This window comes from Ammodytes marinus, assembly GCF_949987685.1.
Source record: "Ammodytes marinus genome assembly, chromosome: 24".
NCBI classification, from domain to species: domain Eukaryota; kingdom Metazoa; phylum Chordata; class Actinopteri; order Uranoscopiformes; family Ammodytidae; genus Ammodytes; species Ammodytes marinus.
Genome location: NC_137228.1, coordinates 11268278 through 11282997, shown reverse-complemented (window position 1 = coordinate 11282997; position 14720 = coordinate 11268278). Strand labels below are relative to the sequence as shown.

At 43.2% G+C, this 14720-nt stretch overlaps 1 protein-coding gene across 1 annotated transcript in view; it reads right to left on the bottom strand.

The window, feature by feature from the left end:
- LOC307269835 (neural cell adhesion molecule 2-like) overlaps positions 1-13979 on the bottom strand; it is a gene marked incomplete at its 3' end in the record, with an annotated part of 237982 nt that extends 224003 nt beyond the window's left edge. The window contains exon 1 of the mRNA XM_080052915.1: positions 13898-13979. Coding sequence (XP_079909041.1) covers positions 13898-13949 — 52 coding nt within the window. The 5' untranslated portion in view covers positions 13950-13979. The remainder of the gene's footprint in view (positions 1-13897) is intronic.
- Between the last annotated feature and the right edge of the window lie 741 nt (positions 13980-14720).

Sequence of the window (14720 nt, the reverse complement as noted above, 5' to 3'; positions counted from 1 at the left end):
ACAGAGGTAGGCTGACGCTCACAGCAAGGTCATCATTCTAAGCGTTATCTTCCTGTTATAATGGAGAAACTCAGCACACACTAGTGCAGCCGTTCTGCACATATGCACTCTGCCACAAACCCTGACCCCACTCTCAGGCTCATATAGAGTGGAGCCGTCTCTTCTGACAGCTCCCGGCACAATAACCCAGTCAGTAGATTAGCAGCGATAGCATCACTGGCCCCTGCACCGGCAAACAATAGCCACTCTCTCTCTCGTCATTGCGCATGACTCTCAAATGGGCAAATATGCGTTTGTTTACACACAAACACACAGTTGTTTAGACGATGCCTGTGGTCTAAGCAAATGAACCGACGCAAGTTGAAGGCAGAAAAAAAAATAGATATTTTCCTGGAATGACCTAAGCCTCCTTGCCTTCTGCAGTCTTATCATAGACAAACTTTATGTCGGGTGGATTTCCTTATGAGCCGAACAGAGTTTTTATTTGAGCTTCGGGAGGTGAAAGTTTGATATCGTGTCATGCGGGCTTGCTTCTTTCGATGAACAGCAGCAGGCGCAATAGCATTACAAGATGGTTGTCGGGGAAGAAGACGGCAAAATAGCATTACAAGCATTACAAGATGGTTGTCAGAAAGGAGGTTAGGGTAAATTTAAAGCGACTTACAGCTCCTGCAGGGAAACTGATTTCTCCTGCTGCTCAGGTGCCAGGCAGCATTGTGAAAGGGGTTACACGCTGAGCCACGTTCTCACACCCACACAGTTCACACATACAAACAGGCATCCAACACACACCGTCAGATAATCAGCATATATCCATTCACTGCTTTTTTTTACGACATCCAGCATTACTCTGGGATTGTAAAATAATCTCATTGATTCATTCCACAGCAGAAATGAGCAAGAAGAAATGTACTCATTCGATTTCAGACATTTAGATTTCACATAAAACTCAGTGGTAAGTGTTGCACTTCATACTAGGGTTGGGCGTTTTTTTTAATACCTTTAAACCTTCTCCAAATGATACCCCGGGATACGGTAATACCTTTTGGTATAGGCTTCTTTTTCCCACATTTTTCAAGATTACATTGAACTAATCACTATGACGTTACCTCCACCAAATACTCATTTTTCCTGACAGCACTTGAACACAATATCTTCAAACACAGGCATTGGTACTGCTGCTGGACATGGACAAACACTCTCTTAAGGCATTTATTATAAACATGCACCAGGCATACACACCACCACATTTTTTTATGACGGTGTCCACGGTAATTAAAGGAATATTGTTGCTATTTTGTAATACCCGTGTATATGGTAACACCGTAATACCTCCCCACCCTACTGCGGACAGCACTTTGCACTCTTTTTTTAGAAATGTTTATTCCATGCAGTTTTCTACAACTTCTCCCCAACACTGCGGGTAGTTGTGTGCAGCTCTGTGTAGCGCAGAAGATGCTGCAGATGGCTGAGCATGTTGAAGCGTGGGCACATTGAGTGTGCAGCTCCCTCCCTTTGTGCTGGTCATGGACTATCAGGGCCTTCTCACGATCACTCACTGTAGTAAGGTTCCCTGCTAGGAGATTATGATTGGACTAAAACCAACAGGCTAGCTGGGAGGTCCTGATTTTGATTCCCATGCTTGTACTTTCTCCTCCACTTATCTCGTTTTTTCTTGTCATTGCATCGCACGTCTGAGTGTGTGAGTGTGTGTGTGTGTGTGTGTGTGTGTGTGTGTGTGTGTGTGTGTGTGTGTGTGTGTGTGTGTGTGTGTGTGACTTTGCCTGCATGCTTGTGTGTAAGTCGTTTTGCATCTAGTTTTGCTGATGCAGGCAGATACGGGAGCTGCATCCTCACTTAGCGCTCTAGAGCCTTGAGCTACAAAGGGGCAAATACCAAAACAGCGAAAATCAAAGAGTAAGCAGAATCCTGAAATAAATATGCTCACAAACACACACACACTGCTCACAAACACAACAACTGACATGGTTGTGTAACAGATTGTAAAGAACTTAGAGCAGAGCGACACCAGTAATGGCTTTCAAATTCCATTTGTCCAGAGCTATCAGTAGGTGACATGATGAACAGTGTGTTGATGATCCATTGGTTGACACAATCAAACTGCAACGGTCAAGTACACACAGCACACACTATTTTTTTCACTTATTTTGACATGAGTAATAATTGCAGTTTTGAAAAAAATGGTGGGATTTCTTGACATTACCCTGGGTGGAAGGCGCAGAGAGCAGCCATCGGTATTCATGAAGCTAACATGTACACATGTTTGGAAGGAGGGGGGGAAAAAGTGAAGCAAAATCGTTCGCTACATTCCGAGACAATAGATCAATAGATAGGGCCAGCCTGCAGTGTTGCGCCGATTGTTAAACTGCACTGCATCTCCGGCAAAACAACTCTGGCAGAAAACTTCAAACAGGGAACACTAAAATGCCCCTTTTTCTTTTCATGTCCATATCACCAGAAATAAATTGCCTCTACATTTGTTTTGTAACAGCCAATATGAAGACTTGGGAAAGAAATGACTCCACTTTGACCCAGGGTGACGTGCATGCTGGCTGCTGTAGTCTTTAGATTCCCTGTAGTCATGTGTATTGTTTACACTTCATGAAAACAGTTAAAGTGGTAATAATGGGTGGGAATAATCCTTTGGCCATGTTTCCTTCAGTTCAGGGACTGTTTGGTTTCCCAGGTGTATTATTCTATTGCCAAATAATTGGCCAGATGAAGACATTTGTCACGCAGTGCTAACGTTTTCATTTTACTAAAACATGAACAGTTTGTATCTGTAATTTGTGCGTCTAAAATAAAATATTACATCCCATTTAAATAGTTTACAAAACCACTATTGTACAAAGTGTTTAACTGAAACAAATAGGATCATTCGGTTATTCTCTCTGAATATATATTTGTATATGAGGTTTTGCCACAAGCAAATATTCTACGCCAATTTTTGATGAAGTAGACTTTGTGACAAGATTTGAGTCAGTGCTGCATGTTTTGTGTCCAGCGCGTTGAGTGATTAGTCATTGTGTTTATCCTGGCTCTGAGGCGTAATGTTGGGAGAGAGAGTTGGTTGCTGAGTCTAATCTTAGGCATAGATAACGATAAGAGTGAAAGCGGACCTCAGGGGCACACTACTGTCCCACATGTGTCACTAAGAATTTCACGCTGTTGTCAAATAAGTGTTGTAAAAAAAAATGAATTGTTAAGAGGCGCTTAAAAACTTGCAGTCCAATTAATCAGGGCAGCGAGATGAAAGTAAAACTATTTCCTATGTTTTCTTTTAATTTTTAATCATTCTTAGCTGTCTCTTGGCTATTTTGTCCACTTTTAACATGACAAATATTACATCACATGGTGACACATTGTTGCGGTATTTCATACATACATGCTTTATTGAGATCTCTCAAACCATAGGGGCAACAGTATACACTGTATATACATATACTCTATATATATATATATATATATATATATATATATATATATATATATATATATATGACAAACTTTGAAAAGTAAAAAAAAAAAGGAAGCAATCTATTGTCGAAAATTGAACCGGGGTGAGCATGAGCAAAGCCTTGCCCAGGAGTGTCAAAGATGGAATTGCATAGGTGTGGGTGGGCAGCGGGCCGAGTGTTACAATCACACAAGTTATTCGGGGACTCTTGGGGAAGCGGAAAGGGGGGAACCTTGGTGAACTCCTCGTTTCAGTGGGGGCTTTATGTAGCGTGACGGTTCCAAATGAAAGTCCCAGATCATGTGGAGGGAGAGCGCTCTATTAATTTGTGTCTCAGGCTGCCTCCTTGGGGAGAGAGAGAGCTGCCTACCACAGCCCTTGCTCTACAGACTTTCGACTTTTTTTTTCGAAGCTTCCAGCAACATTTTCTTGTTGCTTATTGACTGAGGAACTCCATTGCAATGTTATCTTCACGTCCGCAATTCTATTATTTTTTTATTTTATTTTTTCGAGTGCCAGGACGATCTATCATTTCTTTAGGTCTACCCACTCCAGACTACCACCAAAGGATGGATGAAAAGCAGCGTGAAATAAAAGTAATCTTGGTTCCTGGAGCAATATACAGGGCTTTAGCTAGCTGGAACACACTCCAATGTTCCCTACAACTAAGCATGCTCCGGGAAGAAATCTAATCTGGAACCTGTTACAAAGTCTTGTTGAAGTAGACCCACAATAACAACAATATCAGGGCGAACAAGTTTTCAGGAGCTGAAAACCTGCTGTGAATGCTTGCCATAATTGGGAGTTTTGACTAGCATATGACACACAGTACATCACATATTCAACAGTCTTTGTTTTCCCTGTGATGCCCAGATTTGTTTTTCTGGTCGCTATGCCCATTACACTCAGGCTCTATCTACAACAACCTGCTGGCTACAACAGGCATAAGTGAAAAGCTCATGAAAGATCACAAGGCTCTCTTAAGACTCAAGCCCTGAAGCACATTACATTCAGATAAAAGGATGGCCAAATCTCTCCTGTTTACTTCCTCCAGCATCTTCCTCTTTAACTTGTATAACCTTTAAATATGCACAAACAACATGAATTAGTCCAATTAGAGAAGAAAAACAACAGTTATACGTGGGCTTGACGAGTTCTATGTTTTGAGACTAATGCAGGAAGTCAGTATGCAGAACACTATGATGAGCATTTCATTTGTTAACTGAACTGATAAAGAAAAACAAGGTTTAGTGGGTGGGACAGTGAAGTATATCCAAAAATATATACAATCACCGGCCACTTTATTACACCTGTTCAATGGATTATTTAAAAAAAAAAAAGCTAATCAGCCAATCGCATGGCAGCAATTTAATGCATTTAGGCATTTAGACGTGGTCAAGACAATGACTGAAGTCAAACCGAGCATCAGAATGGGGAAGAAAGGGGGTTTAGGTGACTTTGAACATGGCGTGGTTGATGGTGCACGGCAGGATGGATTCATATTTTCATGTTGTTTACGCCAAATTCCAAACCTGCCATCTGAATGTCACAAATGAAATCGAGACTCATCAGACCAGGCATGATTTTTCAATCTTCTATTGTCCAATATTGGTGATCCTGTGAGAATTGTAGCCTCATTTTCCAGTTTTTAGCTGACAGGAGTGGCACCCGGTGGGGTCTTCTGTTGCTGTAGCCCATCTGCTTCAAGATTGGTCGTGTTTTGCGTTCAGAGATGGTATTCTGCATACCCTGGTTGTAACGAGTGGTTATTTGAGTTACTGTTGCCTTTCTATCATCTCGAACCAGTATGCCCATCCTCCACTGACCTCTGACTTCAACAAGGCATTTTACGTCCACACAAAAGCCGCTCACTGGATATTTTTTAATTTTCTGACCATTCTCTGTAAACCCTAGAGATGGTTAAGAGTGAAAATCCCAGAAGATCAGCAGTTTCTGAAATACTCATACCAGCCCTCCTGGCACCCTCAACATTGCCATGTTCAAAGTCACTTAAAACCCCTTTCTTCCCCATTCTGTTGCTCGGTTTCAACCTCAATAGGTTGTCCCGTCCAGGTCTACATGCCTAAATGCATTGAGTTGCTGACATGTGATTGGCTGATTAGTTATATGTGTTAAGAAGAAGATGAACCGCTGTACCTAATAAAGTGGCCGGTAAGTGTATATATACTGTATAATGGGTGTCTCATGAGGGACCCACTGATTCAAAGGCATAGAAGGACTGGGACTAACACGAGAGAAAACTTATTTCACCTGGAGTGCCAGCAGCCAGCACGTCAGTAAACATGCGGTCTGAGTAAACACAAGACACTTTTTCTAATTACAGATTTATTTTTTGTGTATTCCCATGGAGGCAACATGTCCTTGGGAACTATACGATGGGTGGGCAGGGAGACAACAATTCCAGGAGTAGGACTAGCTAGGAATTATGGTAAAAAAAAGTTGTGCAAGTAATTAAAAACCACGCCTACCATAGGCCTGGTGCACCCCTTTTTGAGTTGCTTACAAACGATTATTGCACGACTTTGAAAAGATAATAACACGCTCGAAAGATCAACCTTGAAACGGCTATCTTTGAACATTCCCGTCCGCAACTCTTGCTCTCTGCGTAGAGTCAAAGTAACATAAAATCCATAGGTGTTATTAACTGTATTGAGCATCACAACAACAAACATCATTAGCTTTCCCAAAGCAAAATAACATTAAGCATCGGGGTGCTGCTTGAAACGCTTCCCACGTATAGGGCAAGAACAGGATATCTTCCTCCGACAGACGCCGGTGCGGAGACTCGTGTGGGAGGAAAACAGAGCAAGAGCATGAAAAGAGAAAGACATGAAAGAGAAGAAAAAAAAGAGTGGAAGACAGGAGTCAAACGAGAAAGAGATAGAAACAAAAAATAAAGCCGGGGCCCACATTGCATTAGGAGATTCTGTTTGAAGATTGTCTGGCATGGAGAGGCAATCAGTAGAGCAGAGACTGTTTGGCCTCAGTCACTGCGAGCTATTCTGCTGCACCACGACCGCGTCTCAAGTGTCCCCTCCTCCCCCTCCTGCCTGCCTCTCTCTCTCTCATCTATTTCCCATCATATACTGCCTCCCCATAAACAAGGGATATTGGCCACAATGCAAGAAATCTGAGAAGACTTATCCCCCTTATCAAGATTGGTCTCTGCATCATTTCCTAGCAACGAAAGAAAAACAATCCCACATGGACACTGGACAACCGGATATCATATTACTACTTGGAAGTAGCAGTGGGAATGGGGGGGCGGGGGGGGGAGGGGGAGGGGGGTTGTTAAAGGATGTGGCTTCAAGATTGCAAACTTTGTCCCAACCTGCATTTTTACAGAGTCCTTTGTGAGGTGTGATTGGCAGCTCGGTTGATCAATGTTGGCGGGTCAGCAATGCCGCTACACGCTATTCACTTGAGAGTCATCAATCACCATTTGGCTTAATTAACCAGCAGCAATGACAAGCCAAGGGACCAGTGTCTGCATGGATGGATGGATGGATGCATGAATGGATACAGGGACATATGATAGATACTGTAGTACAACACAATGCAACAGAAGATAATGTAATACTGAGAGCCCAAAGGGAAACTCAGATTGCAAAAGCCAGCAGATGCAAAGCACACAGCCCCACAGCAGTGGATGCCAGCCAACAAACGGACTGTTTCACCGCATTCAGTTAACTTCTACAGCATAGTTCCAAGCTTAAATCACTTGATTTTAGAGCCGAGTTTATTTTTTCACTGGTTTTATGTTATAACCAATGCTTTAAACAAGTAAGTACTGGTGGCCTTGGGTGTAATATGGTGACCATTAACGCTGCATCCACAGTTTGGGTGCAACCAGAGACCTTTCAAATATAATTTATAAAATAATATATTAAAATAAATAAAAAAGATCCATAACTCATCGGACGTTTAATGCCTTGTACTTACTACGGTATGAAATAAGTATTGATGTCCAATACCCGGAACTATTAAACTTCTTCAATTTCTTCTCACATGCAGTTGCTTTTCACAGCATATTAAGGTTTTCACTCAACAGCACACACACACACACACACACATTCCAGATTGCCTAATAAAGGCCATTTCGAGACTCATGTCTCATCACATTGATAGGAGTGTCCAAAAGCCTGCACCACTCCCTCATTAGTGCCTGCCAGCCAGAACGGCTACAATTAGCATTAGTCCCTTTACCCAATCACTGTGATGGACCATACAGACATCCGGCTGCCTCTGTGGACTGCCACTAACTAATGGTCCATAGTCAAGACCCACATCCAGCAGGAAAAGAGGTTGAAAAATATTGTTTTTCTTGCTGTCAATAGCTGGCTTCTGTTCATTATGCTTCTACTTGTGACTGTGTCTCAACGTTAGCACACATTCACCTATGTGCAAATCTGTCATCCGTCCCCCCTCTTTTCTGTCATCCGTGTCTGTCCATCTCATTGCTTTCTGAATTCAAATTTCATCCGTCAGTGTGTTGGCACCGCTCCACTTGACTTGACCTGCTGCAGTGCATCAGTCCGCTTCCATGAAAAAGTCCTTTTAATGATGGTGACTGGTAAAGAGCTTTTTATGAGTTGGCGGCGTGCGTCTGCCGTGCAGCCACTCACCATAGCACTGTCTGTACCGACTCACCATCCATCCCAACTTAGCCAGCCAATTATTCACCAAAAGCCATACTCCAAGCTTGTGACCATTCTAGCCTCTTTCACTACAAATGACTGTTTGCTCTTCAATCCCCAGTGTTTAAAACGTTTGGAAGACCAGGCAAATATATTCATTTGGTGACGTAGGTAAAGGAAGAATCATTAAAATCCTTCAACACAGTATGCTTTGGAATTGATTGGCAGTGCTGTAAAGTCTACAAGATGTGTAGGAAATGGACAGAAATAAGTAACATTAGTAAAGCCTATTTATCTGAGAGGAACAGGATACACAAACATGTTTCTGATTCAGTGAATTCACACTTCATCTGAGCTATCAGCAAATAACAATCAGTACTTTGAAGTAGTTATGAAAAACACCAGAATATGTCTACCAAAAAGCACATCTGAAAATACTCTATATAGCAGCCACAGCATGTTCCATACCTTTTTCAGCGAGCTCCCACATTAATATCAGAGTCCACAGTTTATTTCAACTGATAGCACCTATGAATCTGTTCCATACCCCACTTCTAACAGAAACAGCAATATCACACTTTATCAACTAATCCTGCTGGGGGGAAAATTACGTTCAATTCAAAGAAGCTGGAATTTCAAAATGTTATTTCTGTTCTGCCAATATGGCCAAGAATCCTATGGGTGATGTCACCGTACTGCCAACTGGCAAAATTCGGCAAGATAGATTTTGCGTATGATTAACGTCTGCGAGAAAAGCCCCAAGGAGATCTGTATAGTTATTAATACGTTTTAAAGTGGGTCACTCAAAAACGGCACAGTGCAAACTTGGACTGGTTCTGACGCTTCTGCTGCCATCTCTCTGATCCTCTGTTCTTCATTTAATCATGTCTTCTGGTGGCCAAAACCCAAAAGTAAGCCTCCAGAACAGCAGTGCAGGGTCCCGTGAGAGGACTGTGAAGTGTGTGTGTGTGTGTGTGTGTGTGTGTGTGTGTGTGTGTGTGTGTGTGTGCGTGTGCGTGTGTGTTGGTGTGTGTGAGAAAGAGAGAGAAAGATAGAGTGTGCATCTACAGAAAGTGAGCAACAGGAGAGAGTGAGAGAGAAAGACCCCACATCCACTTCCCCTCCATCCATCTGTCGGTAAGCCAGTGTGTGCCCACCGATTTTTGTTGTCACCCATTAGCCTGCTAGTTAGACTGGCAGGACACCCATAAGCATTAGCCAGAGGGGGGGGGGTTCTCCTGCTTGGCTATAGCACCAAGCACCAAGATCATGTTAAAAAACACAGTAGAGAGAAACCCGGAGGAGCACACCACCACGGCAACATGCAGCAGCTGCCTCCTCCACTCGCGTCACTCTCTGGCCTAATTTCATTCCATCTCGACAGGATTCAATTACAATTTTATTAATTTTGGCGGCAGTGTAACTCCGCGGAGCTTGATTCGATCGCTGGCAATGCAATTTAACCAGATGCAATCAGATTCACTCCAATTGAATGAATTTTTAAACAATATCTAGTAGCTCCCTTTCTTCCACCCTCTTGTTTAAATCTTCTCACGCGGCTCACTCCATCCCACTCAATTTTCCCCTTTCTGGGATTCAGGGTATAGCATTTAATGAGCGAGGGAGGCAATACTCTTCCTACAGAAAGAACCCAGACTACTCTTTCTCTCTTCAAAGAATTGCAAATAACCAAAGGTTTCTCAATATCAAATACCAAATGTTGGAATGTCAACTCTTTTCTCAGTACCTGTGCCACTGCCTTAGTTCTTTAAAAGGCCAAAAATGTGTCATTTCAAGACAACAAGCCTTCAGGAAAAACATGAATGTATTAGCCACACATTTATCTTAATCCCTGACACTAATCCTGTTTACTGAGTTGTGTGCTGATGACTGTACAGTTTGTAACGGAGAGACTTCCAAAAAACTACCTCGAAACACGGCAATTCTGCCCTGTCAAGGCACCGCATGAGAGATGACTTTTAATTTCCGTTGGCCCCTGGGCTGGTGCTTGGTAGACCCTGTTCAGTAATCCACCTATGGTTGTAGATGATAAGGTTATTTAGGAGGAAAATGGAGGAATTACTTTGTGAAAACCAGGCTTTTGGGGCCAACTTCTTCTGGTCACACAGCCTTCTCTTTAACACTTGAATAGCACTAACGGTCTTTGGAAATGGACAGGAACATACGCAGGTAGGGGTTGTCATATCTCAAAAACGACAGCATTCCTTTTCCTTTCTTACTTCCACCATTTCATTCAGCAAGCAGCACAAACAACCTTGCAGCAGAGACACTTGGCAATGTCTTTTTTTACTAATGCATCCAGGTGTAGAATTTAACACTCTCTTCCCGTCTCAATATGCAGATTACAAATCTGAATGCCAAGGCCGGGGACTCGCTGGGTCCAGTGCCAAAAAAAGGGCAACACACAAGAAATCAAAAAGCTCGCAGGCAAATAAATAGCATATCCATAACACTGAGATTGCCCTTTGTACAATCCAGAGAGGGCCTGCTGACTCCAGTCGTTCCTTAAATTGATTTATCATACGCGGCTGCCTCGAGGGGGCGATTCCATATTCATATACACAGTGGCTCTCTATATGTATGCTCACCGTCCGAGTCTATTAATCAAATAATGCAATCACTTTCACCTTTTGCAAAGAACCCAGGACACAGGCCATTTCTTCTGTGAACAGCAGCTTTGCACGTCTTTAATAGGGAGTTTGCGGAAGTCGGTGTTGCTGCAAGGTACAAGGAATTGTGTGCTGCCTTGTTTTCTTGCGTCAGGCTTTCAGCATGTCAGGAGATATAGGAAAGGAGAAACTTCGGAGGTAAAGATTTTGTAAATAAAAGAAAAATATATTTCTTCATTCAAGAGTAGTATTGAGGATTTCGGGAAAAAAGAGAAAAATGTGCACCTTCAAATATTTACCTGCCCATGAATTTTGTATAGTTTGAGGCTGAGTACAGTCAGTGAGCCTTTGTGTGTGTGTGTGTGTGTGTGTGTGTGTGTGTGTGTGTGTCACTGCATTTTAGACTCCCTTGTGTCATCACGTACATAAACCAGGGACGACAGCATACATAAGCGAAAGCTCAAAACACATGCTTAAGCCGGGGCTCAGGGTGCAATGAGAGACACTTAAGCGCAAGGGCATAAATCTTTTAAAACCCCCCTTCAGCCTTCTGACATTTTCCCCAAGAGATACACCGAAATATCTGAATTACGCCACTTAACATCACATCGGCTAGTCCTGAGTGAGCCCAAGCAAGCATATAATTCATTGTACTAAGCATTAGTAATGAAGCCAAATACATAAAACGTCTAAGGATGCATACTCAAAACGCTAGGGTAGACTGTATAGACGGTGAGCTGGGACTTCAAAAAGCAAATGTTTTCCCTACTGGAGCCAGAGGGGGAAAGATCAGACAGAGATGGTGTAGACTCCTGTCAAAAAAAAAAAAAAAAAGAAACCCTGGCTGTCATTAAGAATTGGTGGAAGCCTCTTTCTGGTTCTTCCATCACCTTTACTCATGGTTTAGTGTCTGCTCTAAGTCCTCCCAGAGATAAAAGACATGGAAGATTGAGCATCCTACTCATGCCCCCTTTTGACTTATTATACATAGTAGCAGGTTCTGTCCAATGGCTCAATTTGTGTGGACTATACTATGCTACCCTCGAAAAAGCACAATAAGAATGGAAATTGGATGGTATAGGGTGATGTAATACTACTGCAACAAAAGGGGGAAGTAACCAAGCAATGAATATTCCGGTTAAGGCTAATGAACAACATAGCCTATTGTATCCTCTGTTCCACCTCAGGAGGGGATGAAATCTGTAATAATAAAAAATGGAAATATAATTCACTTTTATTCTGACTGCAGAGCATCCTCGTCTTCCTCCAGCCCTATAAATGCTGTCCTGTCCTGTTAACATGTTGAGGTGGGCCATGGTGCATCTCACTGCGTGGAATCTTTATATTGAGGGTCTGCTGTTGTTTTCATGGCATAAACCACCAAAACAAACACACATCAAACCCTTCTGACTCAAATTAGGCTAAGTTCTGTCAAGAAATGTAATCGATATGACATGCAACATCCTTTTGGGCAAGTGTCAAAATCATACATTGGCAATAACTGTTATTAAAATTCATAGTCATTTCTACACTGGCAAAAACTGTGGTTATGTTTGGCATACTGATGTATAATAAATATGTATATATGATTCTGCACTTTTGCAAAGGGGCCCTTTGAAACCTCCTCCCCCCCCCCCCCCCCCACCCCTCCCCACACACACACATTTTTAAAGCCACTACCCCCAAAGGACCGACTGAATGAGATGCAACATGCTTTTACGACCAGTGGCTTATGGCTCTACTGTTGGCACCACTTTGCAGCGCTCTACCCCCACCTGCCGTTGTGCGCTAGGAACCCAGTGTGACCACACTGCAAAAAATGTCCAACCAACAACTCTTTTTTTTCTTGAGACATTCTGTTTGTTTTTAACAAGTGGAGAAAATGTCGCCGAGGGGACGAAATAACCCTTCTCTAATCCTCAATGCAAATTAACTTGTTGCACTGGAATACAGAGACCTGCCATAGATGCACATTGGTACTGAAGGATATAAACGCTAAATAAGTATCATCCTGCAAGTAAATCCTTTCCGCTTCGAGTAATAGATTATTAGTCAATCTGAAGCTACAGAAGTTTTTTTCCCGCAGTGAACGCGGGGCTCGGCGTGCAGTGACACGGGGACGCGCCTCGCAACCCAGGACAGTTAAGAAACATACACAAGAAAAGATTTGACTATTTGAACGCCTACTACACAATCAGTATGTGTCTAGCAGTGCTAGTAACACCTTCATTCTTCACAATCACACGCATGGGGTGCGCGCACAGAGACAATTATCGCCCCGCCACATCAGGTGCGAGAGTCACTCTGCTGCAGCTGTCACACATATGCAGTTAATATTGTCCAAACTTTGTCAAGCATTTTTCAGACTGTATGAACGCGTCATGCCAATATCATGTACAGCAGCCTGCGCAAGAGATGCAAACACTGATGGAAGACGCTCCACCGTGCTATCTTCGATCTACTGCGTGTGTCTGTCTCCAGCAAGAGATAGAGGACCGGGGAGTTGGAGCAAAGAAGAGAGGCGGTGGTCTGAACAGACACGATTCATAATGTGTAACTGAATTAAATGTCTCCGTATAGCCAGACCATAAGTATGATGACAGTTTGAGTTAGGAGACCTTTTAACGATCAAACCAGCAAATAAGATCCATTCACCTTAACAACGCAGCACCCAAAAGGCTGCACCTAAATATTTAATAATGAGCATTTAACCAAACAAAAAAACATCGAAGGTATAAGCCATGTCAATTGATAGAGATAAGGGTTTTTATCCGGGGATTACCTACAGCGTGTACATCTGAACACAGCTCACCCACCCTTAAAACGGACCCCATCATAATCCCCCTTTTCAGTAAGTAGGCATTCTGCCCCCCTGCAAGACGTGCCCCAACTACAAAATAACGTCCAGTTAAACAATCCACCCCTCACTCTCTCTCTCTCACACACACACACACACACACACACACACACACCTCTCTCTCTATATCTCCCTCTCCCTCAACTCCCTCTCTCTCTCTCTCTGGCCGCTGCAGATCACGATGGGCAAACAACACACACTATCCAACTTGTCCACAAAGTCAGCAAAGCTCGAGGTGTTTTCACCCACTCGTGCGCGTCTTCCTCCTGCTTACCTTGGCTGCCGCAGACGAGCACCCCGAGGAGATGGGCTAGTGTGAGCATCATGTTGGGGCAGGTTAGGAGCCGCCGCGCGCTGCTTTCGGGCTGCTGTATAAATCGACCAAGGGCTGACGAAACACGCTCGACTCCGTTCATCCGCCGTCTATTGGGCTCCGCTGGCGACTGGTGTGCCTTTAGCTCCTTCGTTCGCTTCCCTTCCAATGCGCGCGCTCCCGTTCAGTGCTCGTTCACAGGCAGCCTGCTCTGCGCTCGGGACCCCACCGCCGCCACCACAGCACACACACAGCATCTCTCCTCTATCCAAAACTAGCTGTGGATGACAAGCAGACAAGGGGGAGGAAAGTCAAGACAAATATGTTTAAGTTGTCTTGACTTTATTGGATGATGTCAAACATGTTGGAAAAGGCATTTAAACATAAAGTCCCAGGGTATGGATATCCCTGCATTTGAATACCCATACTCCCATACTATTTAGTATGTCTGGAAAAGATTTAGGATGTCCCAATACATGCATGTCAAAAGCAATATGCCAAAAATACCCAGATGCCCTACTAAATCCAATTGCATTTTACAGTATGGAAAGCAGCATGCTTTAGTATGCAGTAAAGTGAAAATAAGAAAAAGTATGTGATTTGGAACACAAGGCCAGTTGAATATACAGTATGAGCAGGAGTGTACCATGTATCAATGTTTGGGGCTCCCTTCCATCGATGGGGCCCTGTGAATGCACCACCACAGTCCAAATCAAAATAAGAAAATAGTAGCGCCCATGTGAATAATGGATCTAACTCTTGACTGCGCAAACTTTTGCACGCC